The 19690-nt window shown below is 33.8% G+C and overlaps 1 protein-coding gene and 1 non-coding gene across 2 annotated transcripts in view; one reads left to right on the plus strand and one right to left on the minus strand.

The window, feature by feature from the left end:
• Positions 1-9079: 9079 nt before the first annotated feature.
• The window catches only part of LOC136807926 (replication-associated recombination protein A-like), a 28607-nt gene continuing 17996 nt past the window's right edge, over positions 9080-19690 (plus strand). The window contains exons 1-8 of the mRNA XM_067064548.1: positions 9080-9804; positions 10087-10281; positions 11313-11542; positions 12281-12438; positions 12933-13124; positions 13443-13522; positions 13889-14073; positions 14613-14716. Of these exons, the coding sequence (XP_066920649.1) occupies positions 9085-9804; positions 10087-10281; positions 11313-11542; positions 12281-12438; positions 12933-13124; positions 13443-13522; positions 13889-14073; positions 14613-14709 (1857 nt within the window). The 5' untranslated portion in view covers positions 9080-9084 and the 3' untranslated portion in view covers positions 14710-14716. The remainder of the gene's footprint in view (positions 9805-10086; positions 10282-11312; positions 11543-12280; positions 12439-12932; positions 13125-13442; positions 13523-13888; positions 14074-14612; positions 14717-19690) is intronic.
• Positions 15619-15690, minus strand: Trnaq-cug (transfer RNA glutamine (anticodon CUG)). The gene has a single exon. It is a non-coding gene; the product is annotated as a tRNA-Gln (tRNA).

Raw genomic sequence — 19690 nt, forward strand, 5'->3', positions numbered from 1 at the left:
GATTGTTTTTGTCTGTGGTTGAATTTACTGAATTTGATCCATAAAGAAAAATACAACACTGTCTTATTTCACATGACCACGGCGAATTTATGTCACATAAAATCGTTTGGCTACTTCTGATTGGTTTATATTTTATAAATATTACGTAATGGTTATAGTTAAAAGCGCGGGAAATCCAGCATGGCCAAGCAAAAATTTCTGGTTGTTGAAAAAAAAAGGAGATGGCCGTCAAAAAGGAAAGAAACTTTTAAAAATAAAGACGAAAGGGCTGGGTTAGTTTGAAGTGATTATTTCTATTTCTATTCGTTTATTTGCATAAGCCTAAAAAACCTAACATCTCAAATATTGCGTTGCTTCATTCAGGTACCTAAATTTTGAATTGAAGGTCATTGAAGTCTATTTTCAGTGAAATATAAATGCAGTTCAGAATTAGACTTTATCCCAAGAACTCTGTTCTGAGATGAGAAGACTACACCGTGACCGTAATAAGTTAAAAGTTAACAGTTGGTCTAATTGTCAGTCTAGACTTAAACTCCTATATCAGGATTAGAAACTAATCTTACTCCTTTTATCTTTACCTTTGTTTCAATACAATACTAACAAGTTGACACAGCACATTGACAAATAATCCCTGTCAGAAGTTAATATCGAAATCAGCAACAAAAACAAAAATGATCAAACACCGGACATGCAAAGTCCGGTGTTGGGTGAGGATACTTTCTAACACCAGACAATCTCAACTCCGGACTTGAGCCTGGTGTGTTCGGTGCACATTATTTTTTAAACAAACTTTGTCTGGTGTCCAAAAGTTTGAAAAATTAACACCGGACACAAAAAGTTACCGGCGTGGCTGAGGGATACTTTTTGGCACTGGACAAAAACACCTGACTGTCCGGTGCATCGGCAGGGTTGTTTGCTTTGTGGCACTCCTTCGCGGACTATTTATTTAATTTCCACCAATAAGATACAGTAGCTGTATTTCACACCCGTGGCCTTACAGTGCCTTGCCTGACGGCGGCTGTAAAATCTCACCCTTCATAACCTGTCATAACACCTCTTTTATTTATTTCAATTCGTGATCCTAAGGTGACTATTTCTCATCTTTAATTATCTGAAGAAAGCAAAAATTTAATACGAGAGGTATATTGTCAACAAAGTGCTGTACAAACGAATAAATAAAAATGAAAAGAAATAAGAATAAAGAGAAAAACTTAAAATCTTAAATATTTTCATTTTGAAGAATTGGTGCAAGAAGTGAAACATAGAAAAGTTTTACTTTTTATTGGTTTAATCAAAATGGGGGATTTGGATTTGATCTTTTGCACAAACCCCGTAACTATGGGCAAGCACCCCATCCCATTGCTAAGATGTTGGCTTGAAATCGAAAATGAAACCACTGAAAACGAAAGTAAAATCGGCCCGCACTCCAATTCTTGTAATCTTGATATAGGAGTTTTAGTTTAAACTGAATGTCGACATCCCTCTTCTATTTCCAACACCAAGTTTTAGAGATATAATAGTAAGGTCAGAATCACTGATAGACAAAAGATTTTTTCCTCTCTGGTTGCTAAGTAAAGAAATATATATAGTTTCCATAAGTGATTCCAACCTCTACTATTCCTATCTCTAAAGAAAGGTGTTGGGATTAGAAGAGGGATGTCTGCTGCAGTGCATTGCTGAAGTTTTTGTCCAGTGCCGATAAGATACTGTGAGTAAAATCAAAACAATCCTGATTTACAAAATTTTCGGATTGTAAAATGTATATCTCTTAAGGGCTACATACACTACACAATATATTGTCAGGCAATATATTGATAATATATTGCTGAATACCGGCAATATATTGAAAAAGTGTCCGCAATATATTGTCAGCTCAATTTGCAATATTCCAACAATATAGGGGGATTGTTGTTTATAGAAAGAAACTTCTTTTTATAATGGAGTACCTGTTATTTACTTCGTACATTACGGTCCGCAAACGATAATGACAAATATTGCTCACCAATATATTGTGTAGTCTAAGTAGCCCTTTAATAAAAGTGATGTTATGTATAATTAAGTTTAATATCATTATTAAATTTGAGATAGATTGAATCAGAAAATTTTTAACAAATTCCTATTTGAATTGAGACATTCCTATATAGATTAACATAAAAAAGATGTCATATAAAAAATGTGCACATAGAAAGATGTCATCAGCACTTTTTTGAGCTTTTTGTTTAAGCAATTGTTGTTATAAAAACGGTGATTGAAGTTCATAATTTTTTGAAGACAAAGGAACGAATTTAAATTCAAGAGCTTGTCCCATTTTTTATCAACAAAATAACTGTAACCGCAAGTGATTTTACTATGTGTGCATATTGTAAAGAACAAATACAGGCTTTTATCGCCTGCCTTTATTGCTAAGCACATGAATGTCTTGAGTAAAGTGAATGTTTTGAGATAGAGAAGATTGGATCAGATCGGTGACTGACAGGTCCCAAGACTCTCTAGGTCAGTATGGTCTTGCATTTTGAGAAAGATTGACATTCAGTGGCAAAGAAAAGAGAAATTATGGGCCTAATTTGCAGAAAGAAAACGATTTTTTTCTCTCTCTCCCTCTAATAAATATATAAGATAATGTAAGATAGAAGAAAAGTTTTTGCTTTTGGAAAGATTGAAACATCAGAGGAATATTATTGAACCTATTGCTTTTTAGGCAAACACTCTGTATAACTGAGCTGAGCCATTTAAGGAATTTTGAGGCTGAAATTTTCTGAAAAAATATAAGGAATTGAATTTTCTCTAACTACAAAAGAATATTTTCCTTTGAAAATACGGATAAATAGTAATATTTTGAGAAATTGCCTCTGAACAGGACAGTAAATAGTAAGTACAGTAGTAAATCAAAAATTATACCCACAACTTTGGAGAACACGACACTTCAAAAAATTCATTGAAAAAAAAGTTGTCTTTCTGGGTTGGGCAATTAAGACCACTTTCGTCAGAGAATTAAAGATGAGAAAAAGCTAAAATATTAAAAGAGGGAGCTTATAGGGCACAAGTGTTTCAACCGGTATTCCAACGAAGCCATATTTTGGTTTGTACAGAAATTTCGCCCGCCCAAATCTAAACAACAAAATGGTCAATCTCACTAAAGCAAAACATTGCGGCCACGGCATTTCCCTGGATAAAAATTCTGGTCACGTGACCATCCGTGATTTTAGACCAATGAAAACGCTTCATTTCCCCGGATTAAAGTTGTGTCTACACTAACACGCGGGAAATGGCTAGAAAACGAGAAAAAAAACCGGGGGTCAAATTAAATTTTTCTTCCTTCTTGCGGCAAACATAAAAGACTTTAAGAGGCCATTTATTTAAGAAAGGGGTGTTATATCATTCATAAGTTATGTAAGTAAGTGATATTTTAAGTAACAAGCTCATTAACAATTTTATTTTGAAGTTTGTTTTTAAAAACAGAACCCCCGTGCTATAAGATAATCTCATTTTCTTAACTTATGGACCCAATTGGAAGTCTTTGTAATACAGATCATTTGGCAGTGTAGTTGCAGCCTATACAAGAATTGGAATCTAAAGTCTGAAGTCGTAACTCCTTGTCAGTGACCCCGCAGAGAAGTTTTTAGTTGGCAGACACTGACTTTAGGTTGGTTTGGAAATCGTTTTATTTTGAAATGTAATCTTCACTTTAGATGAATACTTTTATTTATTTGGATTCATGAAAGGTTCAAGGTTTGTTTACTTTTTATTTCAAATTATTTCATTGATTTATTGAGCTGCAATAGCTGAATGAAAAACGAAGATTTTTGATAGTTATCATCGTGGGCTTGGCCGCCATTTTGAATTTCGATTTTTTTTCTCCTGTACTCGGCACTTTAGAGGTTGTTCGTAATACGCGATTTGGCTTACGCGTAACACTTGAGGGTGACATTTTAATGGCCACCTTGCCATGTACAAGGCCCTGAAATGCCATTGGCATAGAAAAGTAGGGTTGATGTTGAAACCGCATCAATTGAAGATGGTTGAAATTCGAAAGCTAAGGAGGGTGTCTCGATATTCATTTTACCTAAACATTCAGTAGAAGAGACCACTTTCGTTTCTGCTGCAGATTTCGAAGTGTAAACATTCAGTAGAAGAGACCACTTTCGTTTTTGCTGCAGATTTTGAAGTTCAAAGTGTTGTGTCAACTAATATCAGCATTGCATTGTTGTTAAAAGAAAAAAAAAGAGATAAGACAGCTTAGTTTCTAATATCTTCTAATATCAGTATATAGGAGTTTTGTAGCTGACAAGGTGACACAATTGCATAAAGACAGAGAAAAAGAAAGGATCTTTGAAAAGTGGCTAAAGCTGTTTTTTCCTGGAAATTATTTTTGACCCTGAGGATTATATTTCTGAATTTGAAGGAAATTCTCTTTTGTTATTTTTAAGGAAAATAAACCAGCTGCGCTGGAAGGTTGCCCGAATAGACGATACTTAAAGAGCTTAAAAGTTTGAAAAAGTTGAAAGACGAAAAGCTTAACAGTGTAACACATGCTTTGCGAATGTACAAAATCGCTAAGCTTTTGATTCGGGTTATAGTCAAGATGGTCAAAATTGATTTTAATTAATGTTAGAAAAGATAACATAAGATTGGAATTTGGGACAAGCTGGAGTTTTTACAAGCTCTTATTTGATTTGGTTGGTCGTTAAGATGTAATAAAAGAATCTTATTACTTTTTCTAAAGAACGCGTCATCTCTATCACTTTAAATGACCAATTAGTGAAGTATCTTGTAAAAACTCCAAGGCATCTCTGGAATTAGGCTGAAAAAAATTATATTAAACAAATTCATAATATTTCTGTTGCATTTGTCATTCTTAAAATCTTAAAGGCTTTCAGAAAGTTATCATTTTTATAAACTAACATTAGGGATATAAGTGAAAATAGCCTAAATTTGTTCTGAAGGGATCAAAAATCATCCTTGTTAAGGAGACATTCAAGTTATTGTTTAACTATGTACTTTCAATAAATGTTTCTTGCTTGTACAATTAAACATTGCTGTTAGAAAATTTCGATAAAGTATATATGCTCTAAAATTTCAAACCATCTCAAAATCTAACAATCAGCTGAAGTAATTTAATAAAAATCATATCAAATGAATAAATGAGTATATGTTGTGCGCAGATTTGTAATACTTGCGCATATTTGTAATACTTTCTGCGCATATTTGTAATAAACTTTCCGCAAATTTGTAATACTTGAGCTGCGCAGAAATGTAATACTTTTACATGTAAGATTTTTACTTCGAGGGCATATGTTTCCCACGAAGAAAAGTTTCGAAAAAAGACTTAGAAAATAATCAGAAAATCACACAAAGGTTGTATATCTTTTGTATGAATATTAACTTTATAAGAAACGAATCAATATATTTTAATCTAATGAAAATTGGCTTTTGGTAGTTGGTTCTTTCAATACAAACATGGGATTGGGAATAATTTTAAGCATTTTCATTTTTCTTATAAGCATCAACTTTATAAGAAATAAATCAATATCTTTTAATCTAATGGAAATTGGCTTTCGGCAGTTGGTTCTTTCAATACAAACATGGGATTTTGAATAATTTCAATATTTTCATTTTTCTTATAAGCATCAACTTTATAAGAAACGAATCAATATCTTTTAATCTAATGGAAATTGGCTTTCGGCAGTTGGTTCTTTCAATACAAACATGGAATTTTGAAAAATTTCAATATTTTCATTTTTCTAATAAGCATCAACTTTATAAGAAACAAAACAATATCTTTTAATCTAATATAATTCTTCGCAACTTGTTTACTTTGAAATAAACAGTTACCGACAAGAAATAATTTTTATTTTACGAGTTATTGATTAGTTTCTTATAAAAGCAGTGCTTATAAAAAATAAATATGTTCATGTTATTCTTCGTACCTTGTTTACTTCGAAATAAACAATTACGGACAAGAAAAAAATTTTATTTTATGAGTTATTGATTAGTTTCTTATAAAAGCAGTTCTTATAAAAAATTATGTCCGCGTTATTCTCATAAACAATTTTTATATTACCAGATAAATTTCTTATAAAAGCACTGCTTAGAACAGAAATATTAATTGATTATTTATTCGATGTGCTCAATAATAATCACAACTTTATTTTGGGTATTATTTTCTAAGTCTTTTTTAATGCTTTGTTCGCATAATAGAATTTGGTTACCAATGAAAATATCAATTCCAAATTACAAATCTGCGCAGAGAAGTATTACATTTCTGCGCAGCTCAAGTATTACAAATTTGAGCAAAGTTTATTACAAATCTGCGCAGGTATTACAAATCTGTCACAACAGTATATACTCCTCATCACAGGACCAGACAAGATAAATGATTACTCTTAGGTTCCAAATAAACGGGAGAAGGGGGGTTGGGAGATTTTTCGAAATCTCAATAAACAGGGGGGCATTTATTTGGAACCTAAGAGTAAGGGAACCTTAATTTAACTTGGGCGATGGGAGAAATTGAATTTGACAAGAATTTATTTGCCCTGAAATAGCTTATGTTTTTGAAAAGAAAACAATAATTTTAAACAAAATGTAAAGACAAAAACAAAATTACTGAAACAAAAGACCACATATAGCAAGACACAAAAATACCATAAGAGAATTATTTTTAGCATGAACTTAATTTTTGCCAAATTGAAATTTAATCCCTCTTTCAAAATTAAATCCACTAAAGGTATGTTGCATTGCAATTTTATTATATCGCTTCTTTAGAGATAGGAATATTAAAAAGGTCGGAATTGCTTAAGGAAACAATTTTTTTTAGTGACCAGAAGGAAAAGATCTTTTGTCTATCAGTGATTCTGACCTTACTATCATTCCTATCTATAAAACTGGGTGTCGGAATTAGAAGAGGGATGTCGGCATTGACCAATGACCAACTTTTACAGTAGCTGATAGAATCGAGTCAAACAAAAATAAAATTTAAATACGCTAATGGACTCGAGTAATAGAAGTCAGTAAAAATAACACGTAGTTCTGTTACATTGTATTTACATTACAGTAAATGATGTAGAGATTCTACTATTTCATGATGATTGATTTCAACAACTTCATCATTAATATAAACCGTTAGTTGGTCTAATATCGACATCCCTCGTCTAATTCTGACACCGTTCTTTAGAGAAAGATAATATGAAAATAATATGAAAGCTTGAATCACTGATTGAAAAAGGATTATTCCTCTCTGACCACTAAGTAAAGAAAAATAGTTTCAACCTTTCTATAAATTTCAGCTGATAAAAAGGGTGTCGAAATTAGAGGAGGGGTGTCGACATTAGATCAAGTTACGGTATGTTTTACAAAAACTTAAAACTGAATCAACAAAACAAGAGTTTCTTCTTTTACGCCATTAAATTACATGGACTACCAGATTAATCAAGTTTTGATTTAAAAACTTTTTCACAATTGCTACAGTTATGTAATCAGCTATAGACCTTTTGCTAGGGTTGATGTCACGTTGGATGATTAAACTCCAACAAATGTCGAGAACGTTGTCTTGATAACTCCATGTTTAATGGATGCAAGGGAAACAATAACAATAATCAAAAAATCTATTCCAGTCACTGTCATTTTTGACTAGATATTGCCAGTAGCGAACTACATAGAAGCAGTTGTTCAGCAGGGCATAGACTCCAATCATTGTAGTTGACAACTGGACAATATCTTTGGAATGGCCCAAAAAGTGAAGACATAATGGACTGCCAAACAGCGGACAGTTGTACGTTTGTTCAGGAGATTTTAAGTTAATACTTGCAATGGTTACACAAAATATCTCATCTTTGAACGGTGAGTCAGTCAAATCTTTCTTCAGGTGATGAATGTTCTTTCGCTTGTGACTTTTACACCGACAGCCGAATCATAAAGATAGTCGTGGTATAAATTGATCTGGTAATTACTATATTGGTTAGGTTGCCATATACAGTGAGTGATCCTGGTTGGGACATACTATCAACTGCTGCCATAGACCTTGAGCGGTTGAAACAATAATAAACCTTCTTATCAATCTTCTGTGGAAACACCAACAACATCCATTTATAGCTAGCCATCCAAATCTTTTACCTCAAAAGTGATTCTCGTGAACACAGGTTAATTTTCAACAACATCCCGAAGTGTGGTAGTTTGAATGGAATAATATCAATGAAGAACCATAAATTTGAATTTTGTAGAATGATCATTGTATAGATATAAATTCTACATCAAGAATCCTGCTGCTTGCACTGTCAGTATAACTTTCAAAGGTTCCAATAATCTCCGTTTTTAAGAAATTTCATGAAACAAGTGCGTCAATTACTATGGAGCTAATAAAAATGTACATAAAGTAAACGCTGTCTGATTAAATTGCGTGGCTTCTTAATACTAGGGAGGTATAAAACGGCTGATGCAAGAATTTACGCGGGAAATATTTTTCCGATTTTTCCGAACATATAATTCCGATTCGGGCGACCAAACTTTCACAAAAAAGTCTTATTATCGATAAACCCCAATTTTAAAGGTCTCCTCCACTTAGCGTGGGGCGACCAATGACCATTCCTTGCAATTCTTTTTGGGATTTTGGGCACAATCGTTGCATTATTTTTTCCTGATTTTTTGGACCTACCTATCCTATAAATTAACCGTTGTCCGTTTGTTCGCTCGTTTGTTTGTTTCTTCGTTATGAGATTTTCTCCAGATTGGCTCATTCAATTTTCTGATGTCTTGCACAAAGAATCGAAATGTGACGGAGGCAGATTTTTCCCAAAAAGATTTTTGGGGTCAATTTGAGCCAAAATAAGCAGCTGTGTATTTTTCTGATATTGGATTATTTTTATAAAAGAATCGTGTAAATACAAGCTTTTTTATTTCTTTTTCAAAAGTCTTTTTCAATAGTGTTGATAGTTTCTCCCAATTGATAATTATGCTTTCATTATAATTTCCAAATTATTTTCTCAAAAATGTTTAATTTTATTATCCGGTAGGTCCATAAAAGTATAACTTGTTACAATGATTGGAACATTTATTCTCAAATTGTTGCTTGTTCTACTTTAGTCGAAAAAAATGAATCAAATGGAATGCCCAATTTGTGGATTGAGTTTTTCAAAAGACAAAATTGAAAAGCATGCTGATACATGCCTCAGATTTCCAAAAGAAAAAGCTACAACTCGTAGAAGATCAAGTGGTCAGACTCCTGCATCTTCAGTATCAAAAAGCTTAGGAGATTTCTTCACAAAACAAAACAAGAGAAAAAGACCAATATCCCCAGAAGCTAAACTAAAAAAGAAATGTGATGAAAATTCGACGGATTCGATAATCATCTCTGAAAGTCCCCCTTTACCGTCTATTGATATCAAGACAGATGGCGATAAAAACCAAGTTGATAATAAACCGATCAATGGCTTTCAAGAAACTTTATTGAAATGGTCAAAAGAAAACAATCAAGTCAAAGTTGAGAATACTCTTAGTGGTTCTGATAAAACAACAAATGAAGAAATAAAGCCAATCGAAAGTAATGACAAAGATGATATTATTGTTGAGAGAAAGCTCAATGAAACTATTGCAGCATCATCCACAAAGATAGAAACAAATCAAAAGCAACGAAAAACTAAAAAAGCACAAATCGCACTTGGGAAAATTCCATTGGCTGATCAAATGAGACCAACTAACTTTGATACCTATTTTGGTCAAGAAGCTGTCAACTCTAATAAAGTGTTAAAAGAGTTGTTCTATAACAAAAGGATTCCTTCATTACTTCTCTGGGGACCCCCTGGTTGTGGAAAGGTTTGTATTTAGATTTTTTTTACATCTTTTTCATTTGATTTCACTTGTCATTGATTCAAACATTAGTTTTATTATCACTTTCTCCAAATTCACTTTAAATGGAAAAATAAGATAAATGAAAGTTCACACTTAGTCAGTCCCCTTTTCTTGCAAAAGGCAATGTCGGTATAATTTCGTTTACATTAGGTCTGGCATACTGTTTTTTAAATGTACTAATCTGTCAGATCAGATATTTCATTTTATCTTTGGTCTTCAAGGTCACATGTTCGTGTTCTATCTTAGACAAGTTTGGCGAACATCATTGCTCAGAAATGTAAAGAAGAAGCACAGTATCGCTTCGTGACATTGTCAGCAACAATGGCTGGTGTGAATGATGTCAAGGAAGCTGTCAAGATTGCCAAAAATGAAAGGAAATTAACAAGGAGACAAACTGTATTATTTATTGATGAAGTACATCGTTTTAATAAGTTACAGCAGGTAAACTCTTTGCAAATTTACATCGTTCGAACTAAAATTTTCTTTGTTATTCTTTCAATTGGCTTGTTGATCAGTATTATTTAGTTTTAAGTTATTTTCCTTAGAAAAAACAGAGGATAAATCAGCTTTGAATAGCCAAATATAACCATTTAATTTTAATGATTTTCCTTTAAAAATACAAGAAAATATTTAATGGAGAGCCAGGAATATATTATAATCAAATCTTAAGTGATTTTACATCGCTCCAAAAGGTTTGAGTATGGGATTCAACTATATGCAACTTTCCTTTTAAGAGCTTTAGCTTTGGATGGGACTATATCAAAATTTAAAGCTTCCTTCAAAAATCAAAAACCTTTTTTGAAATGACAAGAATATAACAATAGCATTCAGTGTGAGGTCGTTGTTGTTATTTTCTGCCCGCGTAGTTTGATGATTCGCCCGATAGTGTCATTTGGGTCCGATGCGAAGAAAGGGCAGAATTAATGACAACAGCGAACGAAAACTTAACGCTATTACTATTATTATCCATATCGGACATTCAAACAACGTTTTTTTCTAGCGTCAACCAAGTCTTTTCGCTTCAATGCAATGTCTTCAACAAATTTTTAGCACCTTGCGAGCGGGCCGCAAATGACCAAAAAGTGACGTTAGTTTAGTCTCTTCGCTTCAATGCAACGACTTCAATCCATTTACGAGCGGGCCGCAAATGACGTTATTGCCCTATACCCGGGCGGTTAATAATATTTCAGCCCTCTGATGCCTGGCGCTTTAGTTTCCTCAGCGCGGGTATGACAATTTGAGTCACAAAACCTTTCAATACCGCCCGCCGATTGAACCTTTAATGGCTTACTTAATGACCACTATATGGATAATAATATATAATTCAACAGGAAAAATATAATTGAATAATTTTCCTTTAAGATTACACTGCCAATTCGTTAATTCTGCTTTGTGAGCATGCGCTTGCTTTCATTATTATTGAATATAATTTTTATAAACTGACAAGTAACGTTTTTCTTGTTATTTTGTAGGATTCATTTCTCCCCCATCTCGAAGATGGAACAATCGTTTTAATAGGTGCAACAACAGAAAACCCTTCATTTCATTTGAATAATGCACTGTTGAGTCGATGTAAACTTATTGTTTTGACTAAGCTGAGTGTTACCAATATTAAAAACATTCTACAGAATGCTGTTGAGCGTCTAGATGGTCATGAAAAGACAGATAGCAGCTCTAAAGAAAATGGAGATCTTGGTTTCAGGTAAATTTCTTTTTACCTTCGAATAAAGATTATTTTTTTCCTTTTTTGGCCTTTTCATAAAAATCTATCAGTATTCGTGAAAGCAAATCACCTAATGATTTGTTAATTTACATATCACAAATTCTTGTATTTTAAAACTCTTTTTTTAGGGCTCTTGGCTCTCTTTATTTTGAACTCCCAGGGGAATGAACTAACCATTTGTTTGAGGTAAAAAAGAAGTTGAATTTCAGGACTTGATACCCTTTTGAATTTCATTGTATTCAAGTTTAGGCAGTCAAAGAGTCTGCTGTACTGATCAAAATATTTTAACACGCTTTAAAGTTATTCTTGTTATAGATGTTTTGAAAAAAGTTTTTCTATGTATTTTCAAAGGAAAATCTAATAATACTGAAAAATATTTTTCTTCTTTCGATAAACAATTACCTTTTTGCACATTGGGCTCTTCCAGAAAATGTCCGTACATAGGGGGGGGTGGAGGATATAGTGTCTGGGGTTAGTGAAAAAATCTACAAAATCTACCCTGTTTTGGGTGAATTTGGCCCTGCTTGAAGGTAATTTTGAATGTCCAGGGGGTCAACTGATTTTTGTCCGAGGGATTAGACCTGCTGTCCGGGGCGTCAAAAGTCACTATGACTGGGGCTAATTTTCCAAGAAATATTATATCTTCCATCTTCTATATTCAAAATCTTTACTTGTAAACTTCATTTCCACCAGTCAACCATGTTCTTTTAAATTCAGATTCACACTTGAGGAAGGTGTGTTGAAAACCATTGCTGAGTATGCTGGTGGTGACGCAAGAGTAGCATTGAACACTTTAGACATGCTCTTACAATCAAAACTCAATCCAGCCAATATCGACCAGACTTTTTATATTACTGTTCAAGAGGTCAAAGAAGGTATGAATTGTTTCTGGAACAATTTTGTTATTTTCTTCGCTCAAATTTGTTAACGATGGTCACCTTTTGGGAAAATTTTGTGATTTATTATAAATACAATCTGAGTCAGAGTAATTTGAAAGCAGACCGCAGAATCTTTTTTGGCCAAATTTTCAATTGTAAATCATGAAGCGGGATCCGTCGCAGCCAACTTCAAAAGAAAGACAATTATCAAAAGGGGAATAGTTCTCATTAGTTCTTGACTAATCTTGACTTTTATTTTCTTTGATTTTGTAACACATAAAAATTACAGGCATTATTATATTACAATTACATTTTTATGTGTATTATTATATCATGACCTGGGCCTAACTAACTGTATTTTATATCTTTCAGATTTGTCAATTCATTATGAATCTCATGAAAAATCCTTGCCAGATCAACAAATATAAATTACAGACTAAAATTCTAACCAAATTCAATTATTTAACTGCAATTTCTTCAATTCTCACCAGACATGAAAAGAGGTTACGTCAATTACGACCGGAATGGAGATGAACATTATGACATCATATCTGCTCTCCATAAAAGCATCCGTGGAGGAGACCAAGACGCAGCAATGTATTGGTTGGCTCGCATGTTGGAAGGGGGAGAGTCTCCATTGTACATTGCACGAAGATTGGTACGCATCGCAAGCGAAGATATAGGTATTCTTTATCAAGGTCTATTAGGACTATTATATTGATCAAGCCGTCGATGATACTTTTATATCTCTCCAAGAAGTCTCTAAAAAGGTTATGTTCGAAGTTTACTGGCCTGTATTGTTTTATTATATAATTTTATTTTTTACATTATCTCACTCAAATATTGCGACATTTCCTTCTATCGACGGATTTCCGTAATTTCTTTAATTTCTAACAAGGATGATTTAGAGACTTTCGTCAATAAAGCTTGTTTTAAAACTGCTCACACATCTTGATAGCGTATTTTTAAGATGAATATTTTAACGTGATACTTTTTCTAAGGATTAGGAGATCCACTTGCATTGAATCAAGCTGTATCGGCATATCAAGCATGTCATTTTATTGGAATGCCCGAGTGTGATGTAAGTATGAGTTTTTATGTGCTTAGAAACTAGGATGAAATTGGTCTTATTGTTCAATTTACAGTCATCTCTCTCTAATTCGAATCTCCATTATTCGAATCTTTCTAATTGGAACTATAAATTTTGTCCCCTCAGCTGGAAAGTGGTTTAAATTACTCTGTTATTCGAATCTTTCTCTGATTCGAATAAAACTTTAGGTCCCTGAAAGGTTGAATTAGAGAGCGTCAACTGTTTGTATATTTTGGGAGGGTTTCAAATAGATGTTATGCTGTGGATCTGACTGATCTTCCTTGTGTGCGAAGATTGGATAGTTCAAGGTATATCAACTTGGATATACCTGTTTTATGGATCCGATTTCATTTAAAGGTGATACTTGCTCAAGTTACAACTTACTTAGCACGTGCAGCCAAAAGTATCGAAGTTTACGAAGCATACACCAAAGCCAAACAGTTGGTGAAAGCATGCAATGGACCCCAGCCTGAAGTACCGATCCATTTAAGAAATGCTCCAACCAAAATGATGAAGAATTTAGGTTATGGCAAAGGGTATAAGTAAGTCCAATCGCGAAAGAGAACTGTAAACTACTCGCTGTTAATTTAAGTTTTTCGTCGATAACCAGACATTTTTTACTGCTGAAGTGGCTTCGAAAGTATAAAGTAACGTCAAAAGATCGACTGTATTTACACCTAGAACCAACTAGAACCTCGGCTCTGAACATTCATAAAAGTCGCACAATGTTCTAAAATCCAAGACGTCTAAAATGGGCTATTTATAAAGTATAAACAATATAAACCAGAGAAACCAGACAAATATCGAATACAAGGACGTACAAATCATTTTAATTTTGTGATGGAGGATAGACGTGACCTTCTTTACGCTTTGTTATTCTAACGCAACCTCGTTCCCTGCGTATTATCAGCTTTTTTATGCTTACTGATAGCGCTAGATAATACCCTGGCATTGTCTGTTTTTCGAACGCGTAAGTTTACGTACGGGTATTCTCTGGCGTCAATCAGTAACGTTAATAAAGCCGGGATACACGGGTACGAGGTTGACTCTAATGCACGGTTTTCTTCTCTATTTTGCACAGGTACACACCAAAATGTCTTGATGATCCTGAGCAAGAATATCTTCCACTCAGTCTCAAAGATACCAAATTTTTCGCAGAAGAAAATGGGAACTCCTAGATGAGAGGTAAGTTGAATTTTGATCGAAACTTTTTTATTGGACTAGTTTGAACCTTAATCTTTATATATAAGGTTGAACCTATAAAATATTTACGGTATCTCTACCTGGAAAGTCTATTTCATTTGGAAGATACGCGACGGCATACCTGTCTCGAAAGTCAATTTCATTTGGAAGATACGGTACCCCTGTCTTGAAAGTCAATTTCATCTGGGCGATACGGTACCCCTGTCTTGAAAGTCAATTTCATCCGAATGATATGGTAACCCTGTCTTGAAAGTCAATTTCATTTGGAAGTTACGGTTCGTCTGTGTCGAAAGTCAATTTCATCTGGATGATACTAGGCTACTGCTCATCCTCTAGCAAAAAAAAATTCTTATAGGAAATGTATCTAGGAGAGGTCTGCGATTTTGACTAGAAAGCTACAGTACCCCTTTACCGAAAGTCAATCTCATCTAAAGGATTACGGCACCGACACAGTATTGAGAAATGGGTAACCATATCATTCGGATGAAATTGAATATCGAGGCAGGGACATCGTATCTTCCGGATGAAATTTACTTTTGAGACACCGTATCATTCGGGTGAAATTGAATATCGAGACAGGGACACCGTAGCCGTATCATTCAGATGAAATTTACTTTTGAGACAGGGACGTCATATCTTCCAGATGAAAATGACTTTCGAGACAGGGACATCGTATCATTCAGATGAAAATGACTTTCGAGACAGGGACACCGTATCATTCAGATGAAAATGACTTTCGAGACAGGGGTATCGTATCATTCACATGAAAATGACTTTCGAGAAAGCGGTACCACTATATCCTTTAGACAAAAGTAACTTTTGATATTTTTGATGTAGGAGTACTGCTATCATTCGAAAGGTAAAATTCAAAAATGATAAATTTTAGGTTCTACCGAGACTTGAACTCGGATCGCCAGATTCAGAGTCTGGAGTGCTAACCATTACACCATAGAACCGTGAAAGAAAATATGCTCTGATTGATATCTTCTTGAATGATTGACAGTGGACCCATGAATGATTTTACGGAAAGTTTAGAAAGTTACCGTATGACTTCGAATAAACGCCCCCCTCGAATAAACGCCCCTCCTAAAAGGAAAATTATTCAATAAACGCCCCCTCAAATAAACGCCCCCTCTAAGGGAGGGGTGTTTATTAGAAACTTGTGATTTTAATATTTTATTACAAGTATTGATTGGGATTGAAGGAAGATATTAGTCATTTTTTGTAACTAGAGTAGTTTTGATGCAATTTTAGTCACCAAAACCAAAGAAATCTGCACTTAATCTTGATATAGAACTAAAATAAAAAATAGATTTCCCAAAATATTCGACGTTAGACTCAAATAATTTAATAAACGCCCCCTTCTTTTAAATCGAAAAAATTTAATAAACGCCCCGGGCGTTTATTCGAAGTAATACTGTATTTCAGCATCGAAATTAATTTTTGTAGACAAAAGAATGAAATGCCAGTCTAATTACAATTATTAAACATTCCAATCTACAGTAATAAGATTTATTATGCATCGTCAACGTTTTGAACAAGAACACCCAGTAAACGCTTTTCCATAAGAATATGCTCAGAATATTCTCACTCAGTATCATCATCATGGAATTAGGCAACAGAAAACTAAGAATGTCACTTTCAGAGCACTTTCAGAGCACTTTTTAGCGGTAAATTATCAATTATTACAGTTTAAAGCTCAAAACGTCACAAAAATGCTATATGCTTCGAAAGCATGTATTAGAAGATTCGGAGCTTCCCACCCGTTTTTACTTCAAATTTTTCTTTTCTATGTCATTGTTTTGTTGTCTATATATTAATAGCGGTGCTTTGTGTGTCTGTGTGTCACTTTCGTTTTCGCTTTGTTTGTGTTTTAAAATTATGACTTTTAGTCCCTTGCTCCACAAATTTGTTCTATTGGATTCGCGCCATTTGCAAAAGATCGGATAGAGCTTGTTTTAGACTTTATTCAGCCTTTGTTTTGAAATTTAAGGCCCATCTACATTTAGTAATTTTAATTTGTGCCAAGACTTGCCTTTTTCTCTCTTCTTTTGTTTTATATGTTTTCGAATGTATTTAACGATCGTATTTATTAATGACATTCGAATTCTTTCCAAAACAAAACAATTTCATTTCATAGGAAAGAATTTTTCAAAAGTAAATCAAAACATAAAAATCAAAAAGTTTGTGGACAACAACAGCATTCAAAGGGCGATATAAAGCATAAGAAAAAATTAGTTCACTTCTTTCTTCTTATAAAAATTTTCAAGTCGTTGTTACCTGGGGGGGGGGGGGGGGGTACTAGGGCAAGATGGGCTACGGGGATGCTCCGCTGGTCAGGTTTTATGTTTAAATTCGAAAAGTTATGACAAAGGGTTTAAAAAAGCAACTTAGAATTGTCTTCTTTTTTTTCGATCTGATAAATACGAAGAGTTGCAATATTCTTTCTAACCTTCCCACCTTTTCCCAGGGGCGGTGCGACACCCCTGCAAAACATGCACTCGCAGGGTATGCTCCGGAGTCTTTTTTGTCGCAGCTTGTTTTTAGCCTACCAGGAGTTGTTTTTCCGGAGCATTCGTTAGTGTCATTAGATTTATTTTACTGACTTAAAGTCCGCGGTAAATATAAGAAAACTGTTTATCTAGTCGCGTTACAGGAAGCGTGAATTCGAGTCTGTATTTTAGATTTTGTGTACAAAAGCGTTTTGCAGGCCTGCACCCTGCAAAATTTTGCAGAAAGACCTGGATGAGGTCAAAATGCAGGGTTTGCCCGGGATTTGATGGCTGTTAGTGTCAAAACGTTAAAAGTCAAGACTCGTCAAATGGCTTTAGATGCTTGGAGAAGAAAAAACAGAATAGACAGTCCTGATTTTATCTATTTTGTCGCAAATTCTGAAGAATTTGAAGCCTCACATTTTCGATCTTCTCCAAATTCGTCATCTGAGGGCCGCCATCAAGGTCATCTCAATGTTTGTTTTTCTTCTCATGGTTATCTTCTGAAATCCATTGCAACAAGGAAAGTCAAATCTGTAAGGTATGTGGTATTTTTTTCTATTATTTTTCATGCCTGCATGTTATCAGTTATAATCTGATAAGTGCAGGAAAAACTGCTTCCCTTCCCCCTCTTTCTCTACTTATCTGCCTATGGCCTATATAACTTGTCATACATAATTTTTGGTAATCAACAAAACCACTTGTTGTGTGTGGTGAGTGAGTGGTGAGTGAGTGGCCAATCATGAAATATTTATAAGATATTTGATCAATCGGGGTACGTACTTACTGTTTGTTTGGCCAATCACTCTGGCTAAGAAAAGGTTGACGACAGGAGATGAATTTGTGGCAATTTAAGAGGCAAAGGGACAACCAACCTATTGTGGTTTTATTTTGAAATAAGAGAAAAAAAATAACATTGAAAATTTTGTGATTCTGACCTTGACACCCTAATGTTTTTAATATGTTTTGGCCGGTTCAAAATTTTTTCTGGGGAGAGAAAAAGATCTGTGTGGGTTTTTCGCACACTATTTTGAGGTACACAAACAGATTGTATTTGACTATGTTTAGTTTGCGGGCCAGCACCTGCCAGTCAAGTACTGGTCATAAAAACTGCACGACAATCTTAAAAATGATTTCTCTATTTTGTTTTAGTTCTCTTCCAAATGGAAATTGCCTGTACAGTTCAATTTCTCTCCATCTTGTGGGCAACAATTCTTTGATGGATACACTTCGATGCCTTGCACGTGTGCAGAACTTTTCCTGAATTGTAAGTATTATTCTCAGAACCAAAAAGCATTACGGTTGGCGGTTCCATCCACAGTCAGTCGGTTATTATATAAGATTAATTTCATTGGTTGTCCAGTTGTCGTTTGACTTAAATTTTGTTGTTTTGTGTTTGTTAAATATGTAGGTGTAGCTTGCAAAAATCCTAATTCCCTCTTCATTATATACTTTCAGGTTAGTTGCCATCATACTGTCCAGTAGCCCCTAGATCAATGGACTATTTTGCACCTTCACGTGGTTGGTACGAAATCTTTGTAAACACTGACAAAGTCTGCTAATAAGATGAGTGAAACCATATTTAACTTAAAGGAAACAACAGAATGGAATAATTCAATCAAAATGATGATGTGTCAGTGTGTACCTAACATTTAGTTTCTTGGAAGTTTTTGGATTCAAAATTTTCCCTGTAAACTGGATATCAATATTTGTCATGTAATAACATCTCTGGAAAGTACATCTTGATTTGATTTTGACATGTAATTGCCAATGCAAATGAATTTGGATGCATAATGTATATATATATAGTATAAAATTTATAACACAACAACTGAATTTTGATACCAAACATAAAACATGCTGCATTATGTACATAATGAATAAATGAGTTTCTGATGACATATGGTTTGTTTTCAATTCGGATTGGGGGCTTTTTACCCCTGGTACAGGATTCTCTGCTTGATTTGGCAAACAGTTCCAAACGAGACACCAGAATAGAGCTAGACTACAATTTCAAGATGAACCAACTATAGAGATTTCAGCTTCAGTACAAATTCTAGTTTTGGATACTTTAATGCATCACATTAATCAATTTTCTAATGAAATACTCTTTTCTTGAGCAGTCTGAATAAAATAGTTTTGCTCTTTTTCTCTAAATTTTCATTTGAAATGGCAAAAGGCTTTTATTATTAATCTGCTTGAAATTATTTAAGTCACCTTTTGGCAGCAATAAGATAAATAAATTTGACACAATAAGAATCAAAATTATATTAAAAATGTTTAGACAGTTTGGTAAATATATATTATTGTTATTGCTATCATCACGATCAGATAAAGATTTTTGTATAATTTATAATCTTTTGTGTGCTATTGTATTATTTTTCTATCATTTTTCACTTTTTTGTGTAAAGTTCAAAAAGTCTTTAAAAAATTCATGATAGTTATTATTATTTTTTTTTACACT

This window comes from Clytia hemisphaerica, unplaced genomic scaffold, assembly GCF_902728285.1.
Source record: "Clytia hemisphaerica strain Z4C2 unplaced genomic scaffold, Clytia hemisphaerica genome assembly, whole genome shotgun sequence".
Taxonomy (NCBI): Eukaryota; Metazoa; Cnidaria; class Hydrozoa; order Leptothecata; family Clytiidae; genus Clytia; species Clytia hemisphaerica.